We start from the raw sequence: 23,734 nt of genomic DNA, 5'->3' as shown, positions 1-23,734 counted from the left end.
ATCAAGTAAAGTAAAAACAACCATGCTTATTTTAAAATATATTTTTAGAAAAACAACAAATATCTCTTGTTTTCAAAATCCAACACCAGGGCCGGATTAAACCATCGGGGGCCCGGAGCAATTTTTTTCGGGGCCCGTATGAATCAGTTTTTTTTCGGGCTGCCCCAGAGAACCCGTAATATTTTAAACATACATTGAAACTGTAGAGAGTTCATTACATTGAATTCAAATAACGATTATTTCTTATATCTTTAAACAATAATTGTTGATTCATCATGTGCAAAACTATAATCAACTAATCAAAAACTGAAAATGCTGATTCGATCTGTTCAATGTAAAATTCAATTCACAATTTATTGATTAACTCTATCATCATCTAAAAATCTCTGCACAAGAATAAATTATAGATAGATATTAAACCTCATCTAATTTAATCAATAATCACTTGGTACGTGCTTCATCAAAAGCAGAAGTAATATTTCACTCATAACTTTTGCGAGTAGATACAACAGGAATAAATCGAAATTCCATGTAGATAAAGGCTGTTCAATAGTGAAATTAAAAACCTATAATCGGATTATATCCAGAACCACAATTTAAAGTCTCAAATTATAATCGTATCATCAAATTACAAATGAAATTCATATAAAAAATTCAGAACCAAAGTTACAATCGCAGTAATACAAGAATCGCTAAATTTATAGTTCAAGTCCAAATGTTTATTTTACTTTTATATCTTTAAACCACGAACAAATCAATTTCATGTAATGTGTTGAAAATGTTAATATATAATGCGGATTACAATTTTAAATTATATATTTATTTTTTTAAGAGATTAATCACCGTGATTCATGTTTGTTACTTTAATTTAGCGGCCTTATCGGTGAAAGGATGAAGGAAGAAAATACGTCAATGATCACACAAATTGTGCAGCCAATGATTGAATTTGTGATTGGTAATTTGTGGCAATTTGTTAGGGAAAATTAGAAGGTTTGCGTTAAAATGAGAGAATTCAGTGCTCAGAGAGAGTGAAAATGAGCGAATTGCAACAATTTGCAACAATTCTCTCATTTTAACTTAAACCTTCTAACTTTCGCTAACAAATTGCCACAAATTCAATCATTGGCTGCACAATTTGTGTGATCATTGACGTATTTTCTCCCTTCATCTCAGTCCCCCGGGTAAACCATTGTACTTAACCTCAATCGACAGAACCGTGTAAACGCAGGGTCAAAAATAGTTATGAAATTTCGGACGATATGCATGGGATTTGAAACCAAATTACAATTTATGGAAATTTGAGGGGTCTTATTGTTCAAATGAGTGATCAGTCGCATTCTTTTTAATAACTTGTGTAGCAATCAGTAAAATTTATGTTCAAAAGCTTTCAATATTCTGACTACGAGTCAGTTTTTCTTTGGCAATTTAGCAGTATTTCGGCAAAATATTCGAATTTCGGAAAGCATTTTTTCAAATGTAATTGTAAAAATATGCTAGAAAAATGACTTGTTACTACTTATAATGAATGCTACTATATTTTAGATAGTACAAAATTTTTTAAAAACTCAGTTATGAGGAATTTAGCAAAAAGCTATTTTTTAACTTAATAAAAAATCCAAGTTAAAAAAATGTTTTCCATACGCACAAGCGCTTATGCATTCTAAATACTTTTGTGAACATTTTTATACTTGTTGGAGAATTTTTAAATCTGTAGTTTTTCTAAAAAACAAATATTTTTGAAATTTCCATACATTTCTGTGGAATTTCGATAACTATTTTTGGTTGGTATACTAATACATATACAAGCAACGGAGTAGTATACCTAAGGAATCTATCTATCCTGCATACAAGCGTCCAATCTTGTGCCAGCTTTGGTCCGGGATAGACGCGTATAATTGTGACGTACCATTATCGTGAATCGGGTGATTTCCCAGAGTGTTTTGATACTGTACATACCCCACAAGTAGGAAAATTTGTAGTGCGTTTGCCGAAAACATCGTGGAAAAGTATCGACACTTGAGTGGAGTCCCTTTGTCGAACACCAAGATGGAGGATCTCAGAATTCTCATCGGTCTTGATAGTCTACACTTATTTTCCCCTCGGGAGTCCAAGGTTGGTGCCCCGGATGAACCGATTGCCGTGCGTTCAGCGCTGGGTTGGCAATCTACGGTCCCGATTTGAGAGCGGAACAGCGACATAGCTACTTCAATCACCATCTGGTTCGGAGTTTGAATAATCGGGAGCTTCACGATCACGATCACGAAATTCGCAGAGCCCGGGACATCCTAGAATCGTCAACCATACGTGTAGGCGACCGCTTCGAAACGGGGCTCATCTGGAGACAAGAACCCGTTTTTCCTGATAGCTATCCAATGGCGTCGAATGTTTATTTAGCTCTAGAAAATTCATGTTCCATGTCCAGTTTCACAACAAGATAGCACCACAGTAGGCTACATTTTACTGCTGCCTGCTGTCAATTCACAGAGGATGAAAAGGAAGAAATAAAAAAGGAAAATGGAAGGCGAAATGGAAGCTTGCTTCCGGGAAATTCGCTCTATTTTGTACCAGGCGTCCGTATGTGAAGTCATGTATAGTGTTTGTGAACGTCCACGGAATTTTCCCGAATACCGGTGTGTCTTCGGCACGGGTCGACCTGCAGACCCTTTGTGGTCTCGCGCCTAAAAAGTAAAGGATCAGCAGTCCGACCGAGTCCAGCAACGCCCGCTTGCGCCGACGGTTTCGGCACCCCGTCGATATGCCCTGAAATCAGTAACAGCAGCACAACCACGGTTAGTGAAACAATTACACGCCACATTACAGACAGAACATTATTTCTTACACACAGACAACATGCCACATAAAAACATCAATAAAATCACAATTAACATGAAATTTCCGGACTGTAAAGTCCTTGGTTACCCAGTAGCCAGCCGGCCCTGAGGTTCCGTACTCTTAGTGTACCTTGCTTTTGCCGGTCTAGCCGCTGCTTTTCATATCCGTAACAAAATGTAGTACTGAATCCGAAAAAACCGCATAAGGTACGCTTGGTGTGGGATGCAGCGGCCAAGTCCCAAGGTGTTTTCCTCAATTCCTACCTGCTGAAAGGTTCTGATCTACTGCCATTATTTCCGGCAGTCGTCGACATATTTTGAGACCGTCGAGTTGCCGTCCCAAGTAACACAGATTATGCCAACTAGCATTAGGAAGTTTTATTATGGTTTAATTATGGCATTTTTTTGTGCAGCTCGTTTTATGGCGGTTTTATAATGGTCATGCAGAATGCCTATAATTTTTTTTCGACCATATGTTTTCAGATGGTTTTGAAAACGCTAATAAAACTTTTATTAAACATGTTGTTTTAGTTATTTTGAAAGAGTTATGAATGCTCTTTTTAAACTATAATAAAACACAAACCTAGAAGTTTACTCCAAGCTTTCTTTTGCATGTTCTATAATAGCACTCAGTGCATGATTATTAAACCGCCATAAAACTTAGTGACAGTTCTCGATCAAGATGTCAAAACAGGACACGCTCAGATTAGATAGCACATATTTGAATTGGAACTCCCATTTTTACACATTTTTTGTAAGTTATGCGTGTTGGTTTTGAGTTAAAATTAAAAAAATACATCTTTGAAAACTTGAAATCACCGAAAATGGTTTGAATATCTTTACAATATGAGTATTGAGTGAAAGGGCCCAAATAGTAGGAAAAAAATTGTTGCTTGACGCCATCATTAATTCAAGATGGCGGCTTCCGCTTTTATTTTCAAAGCTGTAAATTACTGAAAATATCGTGAAACCTTCACAATATAGTTATTAGGTGAAAGTAATAAACGAGTAGAAGTCAAATTTTGTTGCCCGTCGCCATCTTAAATCCAAGATGGCGGCTACCACTCAACTTGAAAATACTGTAAATGACTGGAAATCGCATAAAACCTATATTATAGGGGTATAAGTTGAAAGAAATCAACCGGTAGAAGTTGAATTTTGCTATCTGACGCCATCTTGAAATCCAAGATGGCGGCTTCCGCTAAACTTTAAAATGTAGTGAATGACTTAAAATGACATGAAACCCAGGTGGTAGTGGGTGGAAGGGCTTAACGAGTAGAAGTCGAATATTGCTATCTTACGCCATCTTGAAATCCAAACTTTTTGTCAGCATTAAACATTAAAAGTTGAGCGGATGCCGCCATCTTGGATTTCAAGATGGCGTCTGATAGCGAAATTCAACTTCTACTCGTTTAGCCCTTTCACCCGATACCCATTTTGTTGGGGTTTCATGCGATTTCAAGTCATTTACACCATTTTAAAGTTCAGCGGAAGCCGCCATCTTGGATTTCAAGATGGCGTCAGACAACGAAATTTGACTTCAACTCATGATTTATTCCACGGGTCATTCAAAACCAATCCCTTTTCATTCAAAAAGTCTGTCCTCATTTACTGTACTAATGATTAACAACTCAGAAATGAGGAACTCAACCTTAGCGTGTAATTGGTTGGCTTGCGAGAGAAACGTCAAATCGTAGCTTTTTTTGGGGTCATCATTAAACCATAATAAAACTATGAATTGACTCACGCCATGTTGGTTGCAAAATCGAAGGGCACAAAATGACGCCATGTTGATGGATTCACAATGCAAGCATTGGAAAATATTTTTTCAGGTCTTTTTCCATCAATTCCATCATGATTGACCATCAGATTTGACATGGCGCATTTATTTTAAGATACTATTTCATATACATTTTACCTAAAATCTTAACTGGCAGTAGAAAAGACGCTCAATATATGGTTAAAATATTGGTTTTTTAGCTATTAATTTTACCAGATCATATCTGAATAAGGCAATCATCATTCATCAACCATTATGGTTGCTGGAAAAAATAAAAAATAAAAACTCCGAGAACTGACAACCGAAGAAAAACAAAAATTTCTAACATGTTTAATAATAGCTTTTTAAAAGCTTTGGTGACTAACATTGATGACCAACAATTATATGTCTTTATGACGTTTCTAGGGTAGGGCCAAATAGCCTGATTTTGGCTTTATTAGAGTCCAGGTGATGTTATAGAATGCGCTTTAGCTTTTTATGAAGATTAATGCGATAGTCCAAACGATATTTTGCTGACCATAATAAAGTTAAAATTGTTACTTGGGGTGGGAGGTGACATAAAAGAAATGTACCACCAGCTCATAGTACTTTGAAATATACAAGGTAGGCTGTTCCGCTCTCTTTCAACGTATTGGTAAGAGGCCCCAAAAATAGTTATGGAAAAAACTGTCAAATGTATGGAATTTTTCAGAAAATCATTTTTTTCTTTAAATTGACAATCATTTAAATTATAAGAAAAATATGGCTTGAGGCATTTTAATGCAACGAACAACATTTGGCTTTTTAAAATCGCTAAAAATAATATGCAACGGGATTTTGATCGATTTAAAACTAAAAATTGGTGATTATTTTGCCTTGTGTGGTCTTTTTCTTGTGAAGTTTGAACAAAAATTCAAACAAATTGATTTTTTTATCCCAGAAATATGAAGTATTTTATATCTTTATCAAATTTTGAACATAGACAGAAGAAAATATTTAATTGTTTGCTCTCAAAAAAAAATGGACGGTGATAAAAATTTCTTTTGAATGCTCATTATCTATGGTTCAGATCCGAAAATCCAAAGCAAAAAATAGTTTCCGATGAGCCTGAAGAATCAATCTTTAATCTGAGGCCCTTTTCAAAGGAATTGAATGGCTATTTACGGAGAAATTAATAATTTTGATTGCCATTCTATATAAAACTGCCAAAATTTCATAACTATTTTGTTGGTATGCAAGCATGCTGTGTACATACACGGAGCTTTCAAGGGAGGTTAAGCGCAATGGCCTACCTGTTATTTTCCATGTACTATGCCACCAGCTCAGGTTAAGAGATGCATATAAGCAGGCGCAAAGATTTCTTTTCCGTGTTCCGCAAGATGATCATCCTACTGTGTTCGGCATGGATATGGCCACCTCCGGCGCTGCCAGTTCTCCGTGTTAGGCGCAATACATCAAGAACCTCAACGCCCAACAGTTCTCTGCTAGTTGTCCAGCAGCAGCAGCCATAATTCACCGTCATTACGTCGACGACTAATATGCCAGCTTCGACACCGAAGAGAAAGTTATCGCGCGGGTCAATGAGGAACGTTTGATCCACTCGAAAGGTGGATTCGAAATCACCAACTGGACATCTAATTCCACTGAGGTTCTTCAAAATTTACGGTGGCTCCAGAGAGTCCATCCATTTGAACCGAGATAAAACGACACACTATGAACGAGTTCTCGGCATCATGTTGGTTACACAGAACGATGAATTCTCTTTTGCAGTACTAACAAACGCACCGGCTATTGATGCACCACCACCAAAGAAGCGTGAAGTCCTAAGCACGGTCATGTCTTTGTTTGATCCGATAGGACCGATGGCTCCTTTTACAGTGCTTGGAAAGATGTTCTGCTCATGCAGGACCTGTGACGAGCGGGTTGCGAATGGGACCAGCAAATCCGTGGCGAGGGTTTAGAAAAGTGGCGACAGTAGGTCGCAATGTTTTCTCTGGTCGGAGGTGTTCGGACTTTAGGTCGACACTTTCTGACCAATTTGGACAGATTCAGCTCCACATCTTTACAGACGCTGGGAAAAAAGCCTTTGGATGCGTCGCGTATCTGAGGATTTGCGTAAAGAACAACGTTAAATTTTCGTTGGTGCTGGCTCGATCGAAAGTGGCACCGATTAAACAACTTTTCATTCCACGGCTCGAATTGAAAGCAGCAATTTTTGGGGGCGAACCTGAGTCTCGCTGTCAGGAACTATGATTCCCTTCCTATAGGCCAAACTTACTTCTGGAGCGATTCTCAAACCGTTCTCTCCTGAATTCAATCTGATCAACGTCGATATCAACCCTTCGTCGGCTTCAGAACCGGAGAAATTTTGAGTCTCTCCAAGTTGACGGACTGGCGTTACGTTCCGACCAAGCTTAATGTATCAGATTCGCTCACCAAAAGGGGTCGTCTTCCAAATCATTCGAGCGAGGGTTCTTGGTTTCGTGGCCCGGAGTTCCTGTACCAGCAGTCGTCGGAATGGCCTCAACAGAATTTTCCCGCTGCAAATACAAGAACGGAAATCAAAGCAATACACCTTTTCCATAGCGTTGAGCTTCCGAGTTGCTCTTCGACGTGACCAGATTTTTGAAATGGAATGTTGCAGTTCGACACTGTGCGTATTCGAGTTTATAACCAACTGTCGGCGTAAGGTTGCTGGCAAACCCATCGAAACTGTCCTGTCTACTCCGAAGCTTAAACGGCTCATCAAGATCGGAATTCCGTTTATAGTGGTTCCGTTGCGGCAAGATGAGCATCGACGTGCTGAAAATGTCCTCTTCAGGTTGGCTCAAAGCGAGACCTACAGTAACGAAATCAATATACTGAAGCGGAACTCAGATCTACCTTTCCAAAAGTGGTTGCCGTTGGAGAAATCGAGTCCTCTTTTCAAGCTAGTACCTTTGATCGATGCAGATGGTGTGTTGAGGATGGAAGGGCGTTCCGAAGAAGCGGAGTTCCGATTTTTTTTTTACCAAGAACCCACTGTGTCACGGATCTTTTGGTTCAACAATACCACGAGAGGTTCAGACACGGATATCGAGAAACGGTGAAGAACGAAATCAAGCAACGTTTCGTGGTAAGCGGTCTCACAAATTTGATAAGACGAACCGAGAGAAGTTGCTGTAAGGTCCGAAAATGTCTGCCGAAGTATCCCAAAATGGCTGCACAACCCGTGCACAGATTAACCCCTTTCAAAGGGCCGTTTACTTTCGTTGCAATCATTGCGCAATTCAAAGCAGTTATGACGGAATTCGAATGGTGGGTCCAGAGAGTGACGTTTACGGGTGGGGAACTGTTAGCACTGCAAGTTTTTCCGCTTGTGGGGCGAACCACGCTTGGCCTACTAATGTATGGTGGTAGATGCAACCAGAGTGCCTCCAACTACGGGTGGATGCATATTGAGGAAAAGTAGGCAAAGGGTACCAAAAGTTTCTCATTGGTGGGGGGTGGAGACGGAGCGCTTTTTGACAGCGAATTGTTCGCCTACCATGCCTACGATTACGATTGCCTGTCACAAGATGGACGATTCCGTGCATTGGTATAAGAACACACCTGAAGCTTTACACGCCTTGGATGCAACTCTATCTGTATCTACCACTTCATAGTAGTTTGCCCGTGCGGAACAAAAATTTGGTATGTGATGATAAAAATTTCATAATCTTAAGATGTCCCTTCTAAAAAGACATCTCTTTTCACCGATAAGACCGGTAAATTAAAGTAACAGTTAAATATTTATTTTATAAAATTTTTTTTTTTTAAATAAGGAAGCTTTTTTCAAACAGTCATTCATAATGTGAAAAACGTTAGCTTCAAATAGAAATAAAATATTCAAGACACAGAATCATAAATCTGGAATAAGATGAGATGGCAAATATAGAAATATTTATGTTTAGAGAATCGCTCAATGAAATTTGCAATTCAACTATGAGAGCGATTTTTTGTTAATAATAATTTTAGAATGGTCATTGACTTTTAAAATAAGGACATCAGAATCAATAGTATGAAATATGAGCTAAATCAGTAAAAAAAGTTTCAATTACAATTTCGAATCTCAGATTCCAATTTGGAATGAAATTTCAATAGAGGAACACAGTTTTTCCGATTGATCTTATTGAGTCAACGACAGTTTTGATTTTTTTTATGTATAAATCGCCGCAAATTTCAATAATGACCTTAAAACTAACAATAATTTTGCATTATTCATACCCATTCTTATGCTTTTAAAATAAGCATTCCAGACTGCCCGGTTCTATTAATTTTATTCCTAACAAAGCCCGAGAAAACTTAAAACTCAATTTAAAAACCAGTTCAAGAGATAAACAAAATGTTCTACACCCGAGGGAACATTTGTCGCCTGGGTTTCTCCAAAGAAAAAAAAAGCGTTTCCTCTATCGGAAGTAAACGACCAGGCCTTTGAAGCCAACCGGTCGTTCTACAGAATCCCTGTAACGGAACATAGTCTCCATCAAATGCCAAAACTCCCCCCCATCCAGTCAGCCCAAAGCAATTGCCAGCTGGAAGGTGGTGGTTTAAACAATCATCCCCGTTTTGACAATCTCTCCGTTGTGCGTTTAAATTTCATTGTGCCCAACCCTAGGCTACCATAGCCAGCAGCAGTAGAAAAGTAGTGGCTCCATAGACATAAATGTATACTGTACATACTCGATGCGAGTTCGAAGAAACGGCTACAAGTATGTTCGTTCAAAAGGGTGCCGCCACAAATGCATGCATTCTGTACAAATGAGAAAATAGTTTTCACAGCCCGCATCCCATCGTTTTAAAAAGTGGGGCCCTCAAGTGGATGCATGGTATGTTTGTGTATCTAAATGTGTGTGGGAATCGTATGTATGAACGTATATTTAGAACCCCCATTCTAGCAGAAAACAAGAAGGGGGTAATTCCCATGTGAAACTTTACAAACTTCATCCTTCCCGTTTGGGGGTGGCTGGCCTTGCCTGGAGCACTTAATTCTAGGCAATAATGTCTGGTACGGGCTTGGTGAGGTTCTTGATTTCTCACGATTCTATGTGCGAGAAAACGTGCTTTTTGCCTCATCCCAGCCTCCCCCGGGGGCTAGAGAAGTCATCAGGAGGTGGGAATTATAACCGGTTTGGTTTGGTAAATTTACTGTCGGCTGGAAAATTAATATTAATTAAAGCTTATGTGCGGGATGTTTGCCGACTGCTAGACTGGGTGTGGGCGTTGGATTATATGCCAGTATCGTTTCACTCAGATCAATATTTTAAAGCATTTCGCTTATATCTATGACCGAATTTTGAGCTTTCTAAGTCTATGCTTTTATTTCTCTGGTCTTGCGGGCATATACATTGTGGGCTCACAGTAACGCTCACAGTATTCCTCCTTCATTTTGTAAATTTTTTGTATTAAAATTATGCCGAAACAAATATCAAATTTTTAAATTTCCTATCGACTGGTTCGGTAATGTTGAAAAAGTTTCTCGGCGATTTCAGTCTCAAAAAATCATAAAACGATGTTTATTTACTACATCCGACGTTTCGGCATGTTTATTTTGCCTTTATCAAGGAATAGTAATTTTTCGTTTTAATTGTCCAGAATGTTTCTCGAATCTATGAAACTGTCCTGAAGAAAAAGTCGTCTCGTTGTTGGCTGAGCGTATGGAAATCTATTACAAACTAATGATGTTTTCTTGTTTTGCGTTTGGTGATATAGGGGAGAGTGGGGTATCGTGGGCCATGGGGAAACGTGGGCCACTTTTAATATCTCAGATGTTTGTTGAGATAAAAATCTCAAACCAACTGTCATCGTCGTCGCTTTGCGTGAGCATATATTCCTATATGTTGTTGACTGAAATACGCATCATATGATCCTTTTATTTATCAAGCAAAAAAAAGTTAGAAAAATTCACTTACATAATTAAAAAAACACCCGCTTATTTCATCGATTGGGAACCTAAAGAGCAAAACAAAAATATGCTTATACGCTTATGATCTTAGTTTTGTCATGATCTTTCACGTGGAAAAGGAATTTTTGATGAAACATCAATAAGTCACACAAACGCAACCAATTTGCACATCATAGCTTGTGGGGAATCGTGGGCCACACATCTTGAATCACCTATATTTTTATGTTTTCTTACACATTCAGAACTTAAAATACGTTTTTCCTATCTGTAAAGTTTTCTTATGCCAATTGAAGAGTTATGAAAAATATTTTGTCCATCATATATAAGAAATTTGCCAAAACGTTCACGAGCTAGGTTTTGGATTCTTTGCGATCATACACAGCTCTCTTTTTTGTTTCATCATCTGAAATTGCTTTAAAATAACGAACTGAATTAGGAAATCACAGTTTTGGGTCAACTCATAAACTTTACATGTAATTTGGTCAATTTGGATTTGGTGGCCCACGATTCCCCACCATTTTTCAAAATCCAAAAAATATCGCTTTTTTTCAAACAGTCAGAAGTAGGGGAAAATAACTTATTAAAATTTTAAAAAAAATACCTTATGATACCTTGAAAATGTAATTAACCATACCATTTTTTATTTTCATTTTATCTTTCATAATAAAGAAGTTATGGAACAACGAAAAAAAGTGGCCCATGATTCCCCACTCTCCCATATTTAAAAAAAAAACCTTTTCGAAATGTTATTAAGAAATAAGAACTTTTTGGTTTTCCTGTTCGTTCTTTCGTTAACCACTATCGATTGTGGTACTACTTCCTTGCAGATTTGGGGTGCTGATCGAGTCGAAGCTTGGAGGAAGGCATAATAATGTTAGATTGACGAATTCAATGATAGGGAATGAATCGTTTTACCTCGTTGTTTTGGTGGGGTGAGCTCGGTCAGTCACCTCGTGCGACTATGTAGAACTAACGATGACGAATTCCTTTTGTGCCTTTTGTGAAGGGAAATTAAACCTTTGGCTACGGTCAACACGACTTCGTATAAGATTACCTTCAATTAGCGTATCAGCTCGATTAGATTCTCGATCACTGACACTTCGGGCAAACTAAATGTGCTTAATTTCCGCGTAGTATCACTGAACTATTAACCACAGTCAGCTGTTTCTCGTGTCCGTTTCCACGGAAGTTCCTCTAACAGTTCATTCGATGACAGTGGGTGGCTCAACTTTCGAATAGATTAATATTGGAGTGGCTTATCTTGCGAATGATCATCATTTGGATGCGCAGGCTTTTGCCGATTTTCAGTGGTTCTTAAATTCTGCTCTGGAATTAAATTTGTATACGGTAATAAACTATAAATACAATAAAACGTATGATAGAATTCAAGCATTTAACAATATGTATAGTACATTCAACTATTCTGTTTGGACGAGACCTTCGGACAAGTATCAGATCACAACTTTGCTTGTTGGCGGACAAAAATGAAGAGAGGTTTTATTTGGTTTCATCATCAAATTACAATTTTTCCCGCGAATTTGAACAATATAGAAACACATGAAAGGAATGGCAACATTATAGCGGTGCTCAGATGGACACTATACTTTTAGGCGTTTTTCATTCTAGCCAGGGTGACCAATATGTTCGAGATTGAACAATTCTAATATAATTGATTTAATTATAAATAAAATGAATTCAATTGTATTTTTATGGTTGAGTTTCGGCATTCAATTTAAAAATATGATAGATTTAAATATACTTTTCTTATTGGCTTTATTACTTATTCAATCATAATCAGGCATGAATCAAATATTCATTTATATTTATTCATTATTACTTTTTTTTTTTTTTTTTTTTGTTTCGATTATAGTCGTTTTACCATCATTATGGCATTCGCGACTTTATCAACGTTACAGTTGGCGGATCGTTATTGAAAAACTTATCCGGTACAACTGTGTTCGATGTTTACTCTTGGGCTCGAACTCGCGGACATCTGCTCAGGAGGCAACAGACTTGCCAACTGAGCTATATCACAAGCCGAATTCATTATTACTGATAACACACATTTCATGCATTTCACCTATACCATTATCGGGCAATTCTGCAAATCCAGACCAAAATACTTTTCGATCAGATCAACGCTCTGGATCCGATGGCAAACCCGAAACCGTAACGTAATCAGGAAATCTAAAAATGGTTCCTACAAATACATTTTATTTATCAAATTAATCAATCAAACAATCAAAACCATATAATTTTGGAACGGGATCGAAACTCACTGTAAAAAAGCGTTTTATTGTTGCGGTCAGCTGACTTGCTCGTTTAAGTCCAGAAAACTTCCTCGTCTCGTAACTGGTGAATGCGGACATCGGGCACTCTTCATTTTTCTGATGTTTTCCTCCAGCAGTGGGGGAACACCAAGATCCTTCTTCAGCTGCAGATCTTGTCCTTGCCATGCCTGAACTACCGGAAGAATAGTCACTGTCGTTTTCAAAATTTTCACTCGTATTTTTATTTCTTTTTTCTGCTGCTGCTGATGAACTACATGCATCAACTACAATTTTTTTTTGTTAAAGTCTAGTTTGCTGGACAATTATTTTTAGCAATCGTAAAAGTATATAGTAGAATTTATGATATTTAGAATTGAATATCTGAAATCAATCATACAATTGTCGTTGAATCTATCATATTAATAGATAAATGTGAGAGATCAACCATAAATGTATAGTTGAATCTATAATGTTCACAGTTGAATCAATTATACTATTTCAGTTAAATCTGCTTTATTTTTTTTTTAAATATATCTTTATTTGTACCAATTCATCATTACATTTATATTACATTAATACATTAAATTAGGTGTTCAGTTCAAAAATGAACTTTCAGAGCCCTATAGTTAAATAATCACTAACATTTATTTATTTGACTTAAATTTGCTGAGCGCAATCAAGATTTTTATAAAGGAGAACATCCTGTCGTGTAAAAAAATATTTTAAACTTAAAACTAAAAACTAAAGCTATCCTAAAATTAAACTAATTGTAGAGAGAGCGAATCTCTGCGATTGAAGACTGCATCGATTTGCCTCTGAAGTTGGAGATTATTTTGTTGGCCATCTCTTCGATAGTTTCAATGCCTGCAATCCGATGAAGATCTTCGGTGCTGTGCCAAGGTGGAAGCCGCCAAATCATTTTCAGAACCTTGTTCTGAATCCTCTGGATGGCCTTCTTCCTCGTCGCGCAGCAGCTAGACCAAATCGGAACTGCATACATTATCGCTGGTCGGAAGACTTGCTTGTAAATGAGCATCTTATTCTTCAGGCACAGTCGGGATTTCCTGTTGATGAGAGAATAAAGAGATTTAGTGTATTTATTACATTTTGATTGAATATCTTCAATGTGATTTTTAAAAGTAAGATTCCGATCAAGTGTAAGTCCCAAGTACTTCACGTGATCAGACCATTCTAATGAAACCACATTAAAAGTTATGGAATGATTTTCATTAGGTTTTAAAAAATTTGCTCTTGGCTTATGGGGAAATAAAATAAGTTGAGTTTTGGAAGCGTTAGGAGAAATTTTCCACATTTTCAAGTAATTCAAAAAGGAATTTAAATTTTGTTGCAATCTACTGCGTACCACCCGTAAATTTCGACCTTTTGCTGAAAGCAAAGTATCGTCAGCAAATAATCTTCTACCTTTTCCTTCTGGTACATCAGGAAGATCAGAAGTAAAAATATTGTATAAAATTGGCCCAAGTATACTGCCTTGAGGGACACCAGCTCTAATGGGTGTCCTTTCAGAGCATGAATTTTGATAGCTTACTTGTAAGGTTCGGCTAGTCAAATAATTTTGAATAATTTTGGTGAGATATACAGGAAAATCAAGTCGAGCTAATTTAGCTACTAAACCTTTGTGCCAAACACTGTCAAAAGCTTTTTCAATATCAAGAAGAGCAACACCAGTTGAATAACCTTCAGATTTGCTAGCGTTAATCATATTAGTTACACTCAAAAGTTGATGTGTAGTAGAATGTCCATGACGAAAACCAAATTGTTCATCAGGGAAAATGGAATTCTGATTAATGTGAATCATCATTCTATTCAAAATAACTCTCTCAAATAGTTTACTTAAAGAAGGAAGCAAACTAATTGGTCGATAACTTGAAGGCTCTGAAGCACTTTTTCCAGGTTTCAAAATTGGAGTTACTTTGGCATTTTTCCATTTATTGGGAAAATAAGCCAAGTGAAAACATTTATTGAAGATTTTAACTAAAAAATTTAAAGTGCTTTCAGGCAACTTTTTAAGAAGAATATAGAAAATCCCATCTTCCCCTGGAGCTTTCATATTTTTAAAGTTTTTGAAAATCAATTTAAGTTCATCAATATTTGTCTCACAAGAACTTTCAAACACATTTTGCTTAGAAAGAATATCATCAAATTCTAGGGAAATTTGAGCATCAATTGGACTTACAACGTTTAAATTAAAATCATGAGCAGACTCAAATTGTTGGGCTAATTTTTGAGCCTTTTCTGAATTAGTTAAAAGAAGTTTATCCCCATCTTTCAAAGTAGGAATTGGCTTCTGGGGCTTTTTCAAAATTTTAGTTAATTTCCAAAATGGCTTTGAGTAGGGTTTTATGTCCTCTACTGCTTTAGCAAAATTTTCATTACGCAATAAATTAATTTCAAATAAGGATCTCTAGTACGTTGATATTGGCGTCGACGAATGTTTTTCAGTCGTATCAAAAACTGAAGATCATCATCAATTAAAGGTTGATTGAATTTATGTTTGACTTTAGGTATTGAAGCGGCTTTAGCATTGACTATTGCAGTTGTCAAATTTTCTACAGCCAAATCAATATCTTCTATTGAATTCAGTGGAACGTTTACATCTAAATTACGTTCAATAAAATTCATATATCGCTCCCAGTTAGCCTTTTGAAAGTTAAAAGTTGATTTTAAAGGATTTTCAATGGGACTTTGGGATAAAGAAAATGTTACTGGAAGGTGGTCTGAATCGAGGTCCGCATGAGTAACTAATTGACTACAATGCTCGCCTAAATCCGTTAGAACCAAATCAATGGTGGAGGGATTTCTAATTGAAGAAAAACAAGTATGCCCATTAGGATATTCAACAGTATAATAACCTGCAGAGCAGTCATTAAACAAAATATTCCCATTTGAATTTGATGAAAAAAGAGGAAGGAGGAGAAAAAACCTTTCTGGAAACTTTGGGATTTTTCCTAGAAGCAATAATTTTTGCCCTGATGGGACAGTCTAGCGAATTCGAGGAATGATTACCTGCGCAATTTGCACACTTAAAAAATTCTGTTTTTGGCTTATCACCACCAAAAAGGCATTTAGATTTTTCATGATCGAATGAGCCGCAAAACATGCATCTGGCATTCATTCTACAATTTTTAGTGCCATGACAAAAAGCTTGACAACGACGACATTGCGTAATATTTTGAAGAAAATTGGTAGAAGATTTACGAAAAGGTTCGAATTTGACTCGACAATGAAACATAAGACGAGCCTTTTCAAGAATTTGCAAATTATTAACCTGATCCTTTTTAAAATGGATCAAATAAAGTTCAGGAGCAAAACCAACACTACTGATATTATTCGTGTTGGTTCTTTTCCTCATTTGAATTACTTGAATTGGAGAAAAACCTAACAAAGAATTTAATTCAGCTGTGATCTCATCCGGTGTCTGATCGCCAGTGAGACCACGAAGTACAACTTTAAATGGACGATCACTTCTAGTGTCGTACGTAAAAAATTGGTGTTTTTTATTATTCAAATAATTTAAAACCTTTTGAAAATCATTAAAAGATTCCGCCAATATACGAGCAGTTCCCCTTCGACCGATCTGAAAAGAAATCTTCACATCCTTGACGGAAGTGACGATTTCTTTTCGAAAGCCATTGAAGTCAGGAATCGTGACCGTTATTGGTGGAATCTTTTCGTTTTTAAGAGTATAAGAAGAAGAAGAAGGTTTCTTAGTACTCTTATCAGAATTAAATATGAATATTTCCTCATCACCGATGTTATGAAGGACATCGAATGAATTGGAAATTTCAACTTTTTTGGCAGATGGCCCTGGATTAGGTTCAGCAATCCGTTTTCTTCCGGCCCTTGAGCTGGCCGAAGACTTCCCCATGCTGGAAAGAAAAGAGAAAATATGAATAAAAGAAAATGAAAATAATTTTAGCACTGAAAAGTGCTGATTGAAATACAGGTAAGGAAAAAATAAATAATGTAAAATGTTCCTGCAGGTACACAGCAACGATACGATGCTCCGGCGTACGTGTTGACGGCTCAACGGTACAGATGGAAGTGAAATCTGCTTTATTCATAGCTGATTGCTTAAGGTCATTCAGCAGTTTGTAGATGAGTCTATTATATTTATAGTTGAATGCAACAAAATCAACTTCATTTTGATGATTGTGATAGCTAGCTGATATAATTGAAAAAAAAAAACAGTCGTCTTTTTTCTCTGTGTAGATATACCAATATAAAGTTTGGATAATATCATTGAGCCAATCCGTTACACGATGTACATTTTTTACAGCATCGAAAAATGTTCAAATATGAACACTAGGGTGAAAATGGATGTGTATGTAGGCTTACCAGACGTCCTACTTTGGTAGGTCATGTCCTACTTTTTTTACCCTTGTCCTACCGCCCTACTATGGACCCAAAATGTCCTACTTTTTAGGGTTAGGGCCATTATCTTGTTTATCGAATTTTTTACTTTGCGTTTGTTATTATTTCGATCCATTTTTCCCGAAATCCATATTGGCTTCTTTTGGAAAATCGTCTTCATGATCGGTTTCTGACAATGAAAGTTAAGGCCCTTCTGGTAGAAATTAACCCATCAGGAACGGAAAAAGTGACAGAGGAGTTCTGCCAAGTCTACAAGTCTTCTTAGGATTATATTCGCAAGTGATTTTAAGCACATCGATTGGCTGTCTTTACTGGTACCACATAGTTACAAATTCAGTTACAATTACAGCTTGAGAACTATGTGAAAATTTTAGTAAATTTTTGGAAATTGTTGAAAAATGAAGAGTAGCTAGAAAAAATCGGCTCTTTAGAAAAGTATGATCGAAAACAAGAATACAGGATCTCAATGAAACTTGAATTTTCTTCAAAGAGATTCCTTTTTCTTAACTCTAAGCGTACATTTTTCGAGAATACGGTGGTTAGCATCTTACAAATGCTAAAACCACCAACCCACAGAAAGTGTACTATATATGCCGTGCCCGGGATTCGATCTCATGCCAGCTGCCTTAGAAGAATTGAAGGCTATCATCTAGACCACAGGCTGCGACTTTAAAAAAAAAACAGAATTACTTAAAAATGTTTAAAAAACGTTTTTGATCTTAATTTGTTGTGATATCATCTTGTCTTATTGAAATTTGTGTAAAAATTTGTTTGTAATAAAATTCCAAAAATAAAGCTTCCTACTTTTCATCCTACTTCCGATTCAAAAACGTCCTACTTTTTCCAAGTATTTTGAGCAAAATGTCCTACTTTCCGAAATTTTATTCTAGTAAGCCTAGATGTATGGGAATAATTTCATGATCGAATTTTGAAAACCGTCCATATATATTTTGTAGGTTGGCCCGAAAAACTGACCAGTGCAAAAATTTCAAATCAATCGTATTTGATTAAGGGGTGCCTCAAAGCGCTCAAAGTTCCGGGTTTTTTACCCTCAAAAATCACCAAAGGGGGGACCAAATCAAACCTGGAGAATCGAAGGGGAACCAGATATTTAAAAAAAATGGATGTAACGTCGAGATCTAATATTATCTTTAAAAAAATATGGTTGTCAAAAACGATTTTCTGGTGCTTAGCCGATTTTTTCGAAAAAAAACCGATTAAGTTCCAGAAAGTCGATTTTGATCGATTTTTTTAATAACAGCAGATCTCGACATTTCTAAGAATTCAGTCATTCGTTATAAGAATTAAATTTCGATTTTTGCGATTTCTGCCCTGTACGTGATTTTTGAGGGTAAAAAAAATGAAATTTCGAGCGCTTCGAGGCACCTCTAAATCAAGTTTTTTTGGGCCTATTTACAAAATGTATATGGTGTATATGTATGGTGGTATGGTTGGAGTAATTTGACATAACCCATTTGGCTGCCACCCTAATGAACGTCCAAGGAAAAGATACGGGGATAACGAGATCCCGGGGCAAACTGGACACCCCTCATTTCTTAGGAAATACGTATTTTCTCGAATACATTTTTACGAGGAACAGTATAACAGTATAAAAAAAACCAACTAGGTTCTCAAATGACGAAAATATTATAACTTTTGATCACCGGAAAAAAAGCTCTTATGATCGTTAAATCATCTTGATCTTTGATTCCCGCCTATAAAACTAGTCTGGATCAGAAGCAGTATGCAATACACCGGAAGTTCATCAAGCATAAAAAATACACTTTGCAGAAACAAATCCAAACGATTTATAAACGATGTAAACTAAATTACAAAAATTGTATCCTAGCTATAATATTTAACAAGGAAACAAAGACACATGAAATTATACAAACATAAATCACCGGTTTCTTATACATTGGCTTGTGTTAAACTAGAAATTTCATCTGTATAAGTATTTAAATCAGAATTATTTGTAAGATTTCCTTCCCCAACCTTCTTAGTGCACGAAAAACAACCAATGTCTACAGGTTCTTGGTGTATAGAAATTAGATAAATCCCTATAGAAGAAAAAAACCTTGATCGCTTTTATCTGCATGTCATCTTTTAGAGCGGGAGTCACCCGGTAGATTTTTATTCTGGAAGTCAATAGCTTCAAACCTCAAAATTTCTCGAAAAATTAGGAAAATTAGAGATTAGATATTGTAAGGAATGAACTCCAATTCCTAAATCGCAACAAAAAAAATGACCTCACTAGAAATTATTGGCACACCTTTTAGTAGTATGTTCTGAACGTAGAATTTCACTAACCGATAACCTTACAATTTTCTCTACTCTTGCAGGACTACATCACCGTTTACGATGGCTACACCACGAGGGATCCCGTTATGCTGAAGCTATGCGGAGGGAACGAACCTATTCCACCTTCCATATCCAGCGGTCCGGAACTTCTGGTAGAATTCACCACATCACCTTTCGGAACCTTCAGCAATCCGGAGACCAGCTCCCATTCGCTGCACGGCTTCCAACTTGAGGTAGTTTTTGTTCTTAACAACTTAACAACTATTTTCCAATACTGTATATCTAATAGGCATCGATTTTAATGTGCACCACTTGTTTCTTTTCTTAAACGCGTTCTACCCGAACTACTAAATCAATCCATGCAACGACACCACCACAAAAAAAACCACCCGGAATGAATTAAACTTAAAAAATTTATATGAAACTGTTAAACAAAAAAAAAAAAAACCTGCAGGTCTCGGTGAAGTTTGTCGACCTCCAGAGCCCGACGTACGCGAAAAGCAAACGCATCTGCGAATTCTGGCTGCGAGGCACCGGTCACGGGGTCCTGCAGAATCCCCAGCACTCGTTAGCCCCGAACACCACCTGTCTCTATCACTTGCAAGTAGGGATCTAACGGAATGTGTTTTAAGGTCTTTCCTTTCGGACGTTCACCATCGTTCTTCCTTTTTGCAGGGTACTGAGGCACGATCGCTGGATGCCATCAATATCCCGAGACGTTCGGGAGCCTTGTCAACGTCTCCGACTCGGTTCAAGGTTTGGATCTCGGTGATGAAGTTCGAACTGGCTCCGGCCTTCGGGGCTACCGATGAACAGCTGCAGCAATTCCAGGTGAAGGAGGATTGCGGAGGTATGCTCCGTATTTGGGACGGCCCACTCAGAGAGGTTCCCGTTTGTAAAGACGTCGATTGGTAAGATCTTCTACTAACTGTCTACTCAGGAAATACCTTTCTAACCCTAATTTCCTTCAACAAACAGTCTGACAACCGACAAAGACGGCTCTCAACGTCCAGCGATTCGGTTCGGTCAAAACAGTACCAACATACTGGCTCGCTTCTGTCGAGGATCGATTCCTCGATCCTGTGATCATGGGATGCTGAACATGACCAGTGCAAGGCCCTGCTCCCTAACGGAAAGTTTCATCTCCAGTAGTGACTTCGTGACGTTGGAGCTGAAGACTACGGAATCTACGGTGTTGCGGCCGTTGCAGTTTGCGCTGCAGTATGAATTCGTTGATTTCCTGCAGGACGGGATACCGATCAGTGGCGAGAATGATTGCAGCCGACGGTTCGTGAGCAGCCAGATAGAGAAGAAGGGACCGCACCCGGTGCGGAGTGTGCGAAACATTTTTATGTTCGGCCGTGGTGGAGCGAAAAATTTGAAGTAAGTTTGAGATGTTAGACGACCTCTCTTTCTTTTCGCTATTTAAATTTTGAAACTTACATGACCTTGGGAACCTAAAACTTTCGATTTTTTACTTTTTGACACTTTATCCGCAAAAACTGAATTTTATTTTCCATTTTTTAACTTTCTTACTTTCAAACTTTTCAATATTTTAATTTGTCCAAAATTTTTTGACTTCTAACTTTTCAATTTTCTTATTCTCCGACCTCCAAAATTCTGGAGTTCTAATTTCTGATTTTCTAGAATTTTACTTTCTTAGTTAGTTTTGACTTTTCGAAGACTGATTTTCTTATTTTTTCTATTTACTTTTCTGGCTTTAAACCATTCGAATTTCTGACTATTTTCATTGCTAACTTCTTGACACTCTGATTCTCTACACTACAAACCCGAACACTGATACAATTCGAAAGTCCGATTAAACCTTTATTTTTCTCCATTATTTATATGAAAGTCATTTTGTAATTTTTGACATTTTTGTCATTTTTTAAATTTTAGAAATTTTTGTTATCTTTTTTTAACATTTGTTATTTTTGAAACATTTGTATTTTTTGAAATTTTTGTCATTTTTAAGATTTTTTTTTTTTGTAATTTTATAATTTTTGTGATTTTTGTAATTTTTGTAATTATTGAAATTTTTGTAATTTTTGTATTTGTTGTAATTTTTGTAATTTTTGTAATTTTTGTCATTTTTGTCATTTTTGTCATTTTTGTCATTTTTATCATTTTTATCATTTTTGTCATTTTTGTCATTTTTGTCATTTTTGTCATTTTTGTCATTTTTGTCATTTTTGCCATTTTTGTCATTTTTGTCATTTTTGTCATTTTTGTCATTTTTGTCATTTTTGTCATTTTTGTCATTTTTGTCATTTTTGTCATTTTTGTCATTTTTGTCATTTTTGTCATTTTTGTCATTTTTGTCATTTTTGTCATTTTTGTCATTTTTGTCATTTTTGTCATTTTTGTCATTTTTGTCATTTTTGTCATTTTTGTCATTTTTGTCATTTTTGTCATTTTTGTCATTTTGTCATTTTTGTCATTTTTGTCATTTTTGTCATTTTTGTCATTTTTGTCATTTTTGTCATTTTTGTCATTTTTGTCATTTTTGTCATTTTTGTCATTTTTGTCATTTTTGTCATTTTTGTCATTTTTGTCATTTTTGTCATTTTTGTCATTTTTGTCATTTTTGTCATTTTTGTCATTTTTGTCATTTTTGTCATTTTTGTCATTTTTGTCATTTTTGTCATTTTTGTCATTTTTGTCATTTTTGTCATTTTTGTCATTTTTGTCATTTTTGTCATTTTTGTCATTTTTGTCATTTTTGTCATTTTTGTCATTTTTGTCATTTTTGTCATTTTTGTCATTTTTGTCATTTTTATCATTTTTGTCATTTTTGTCATTTTTGTCATTTTTGTCATTTTTGTCAATTTTGTCAGTTTTGTCAATTTTGTCAATTTTGTCAATTTTGTCAATTTTGTCAATTTTGTCAATTTTGTCAATTTTGTCAATTTTGTCAATTATGTCAATTTTGTCAATTTTGTCATTTTTGTCATTTTTGTCAATTTTGTCAATTTTGTCAATTTTGTCAATTTTGTCAATTTTGTCAATTTTGTCAATTTTGTCAATTTTGTCAATTTTGTCAATTTTGTCAATTTTGTCAATTTTGTCAATTTTGTCAATTTTGTCAATTTTGTCAATTTTGTCAATTTTGTCAATTTTGTCAATTTTGTCAATTTTGTCAATTTTGTCAATTTTGTCAATTTTGTCAATTTTGTCAATTTTGTCAATTTTGTCAATTTTGTCAATTTTGTCAATTTTGTCAATTTTGTCAATTTTGTCAATTTTGTCAATTTTGTCAATTTTGTCAATTTTGTCAATTTTGTCAATTTTGTCAATTTTGTCAATTTTGTCAATTTTGTCAATTTTGTCAATTTTGTCAATTTTGTCAATTTTGTCAATTTTGTCAATTTTGTCATTTTTGTCAATTTTGTCAATTTTGTCAATTTTGTCAACTATGTCAACTTTGTCAATTTTGTCAATTTTGTCAATTTTGTTAATTTTGTCAATTTTGTCATTTTTGTCATTTTTGTCATTTTTGTCATTTTTGTCATTTTTGTCATTTTTGTCATTTTTGTCATTTTTGTCATTTTTGTCATTTTTGTCATTTTTGTCATTTTTGTCATTTTTGTCATTTTTGTCATTTTTGTCATTTTTGTCATTTTTGTCATTTTTGTCATTTTTGTCAATTTTATCATTTTTGTCATTTTTGTCATTTTTGTCATTTTTGTCAATTTTGTCAATTTTGTCAATTTTGTCAATTTTGTCAATTTTGTCAATTTTGTCAATTTTGTCAATTTTGTCAATTTTGTCAATTTTGTCAATTTTGTCAATTTTGTCAATTTTGTCAATTTTGTCAATTTTGTCAATTTTGTCAATTTTGTCAATTTTGTCAATTTTGTCAATTTTGTCAATTTTGTCAATTTTGTCAATTTTGTCAATTTTGTCAATTTTGTCAATTTTGTCAATTTTGTCAATTTTGTCAATTTTGTCAATTTTGTCAATTTTGTCAATTTTGTCAATTTTGTCAATTTTGTCAATTTTGTCAATTTTGTCAATTTTGTCAATTTTGTCAATTTTGTCAATTTTGTCAATTTTGTCAATTTTGTCAATTTTGTCAATTTTGTCAATTTTGTCAATTTTGTCAATTTTGTCAATTTTGTCAATTTTGTCAATTTTGTCAATTTTGTCAATTTTGTCAATTTTGTCAATTTTGTCAATTTTGTCAATTTTGTCAATTTTGTCAATTTTGTCAATTTTGTCAATTTTGTCAATTTTGTCAATTTTGTCAATTTTG

The 23,734-nt window shown here is 35.6% G+C and overlaps 1 protein-coding gene across 2 annotated transcripts in view; it reads left to right on the top strand.

Annotated features, from left to right (window-relative positions):
• The window catches only part of LOC129756799 (uncharacterized), a 510,097-nt gene that overhangs the window by 462,022 nt on the left and 24,341 nt on the right, over positions 1-23,734 (top strand). For both annotated transcript variants that reach the window (XM_055753824.1, XM_055753823.1), the window contains 4 exons: positions 19,521-19,712; positions 19,934-20,083; positions 20,155-20,390; positions 20,458-20,862. In XM_055753824.1, coding sequence (XP_055609799.1) covers positions 19,521-19,712; positions 19,934-20,083; positions 20,155-20,390; positions 20,458-20,862 — 983 coding nt within the window. The remainder of the gene's footprint in view (positions 1-19,520; positions 19,713-19,933; positions 20,084-20,154; positions 20,391-20,457; positions 20,863-23,734) is intronic.

The sequence above is a fragment of the Uranotaenia lowii genome, chromosome 3, assembly GCF_029784155.1.
Source record: "Uranotaenia lowii strain MFRU-FL chromosome 3, ASM2978415v1, whole genome shotgun sequence".
Taxonomy (NCBI): Eukaryota; Metazoa; Arthropoda; class Insecta; order Diptera; family Culicidae; genus Uranotaenia; species Uranotaenia lowii.
This window is presented reverse-complemented; position numbering and strand designations above follow the sequence as displayed.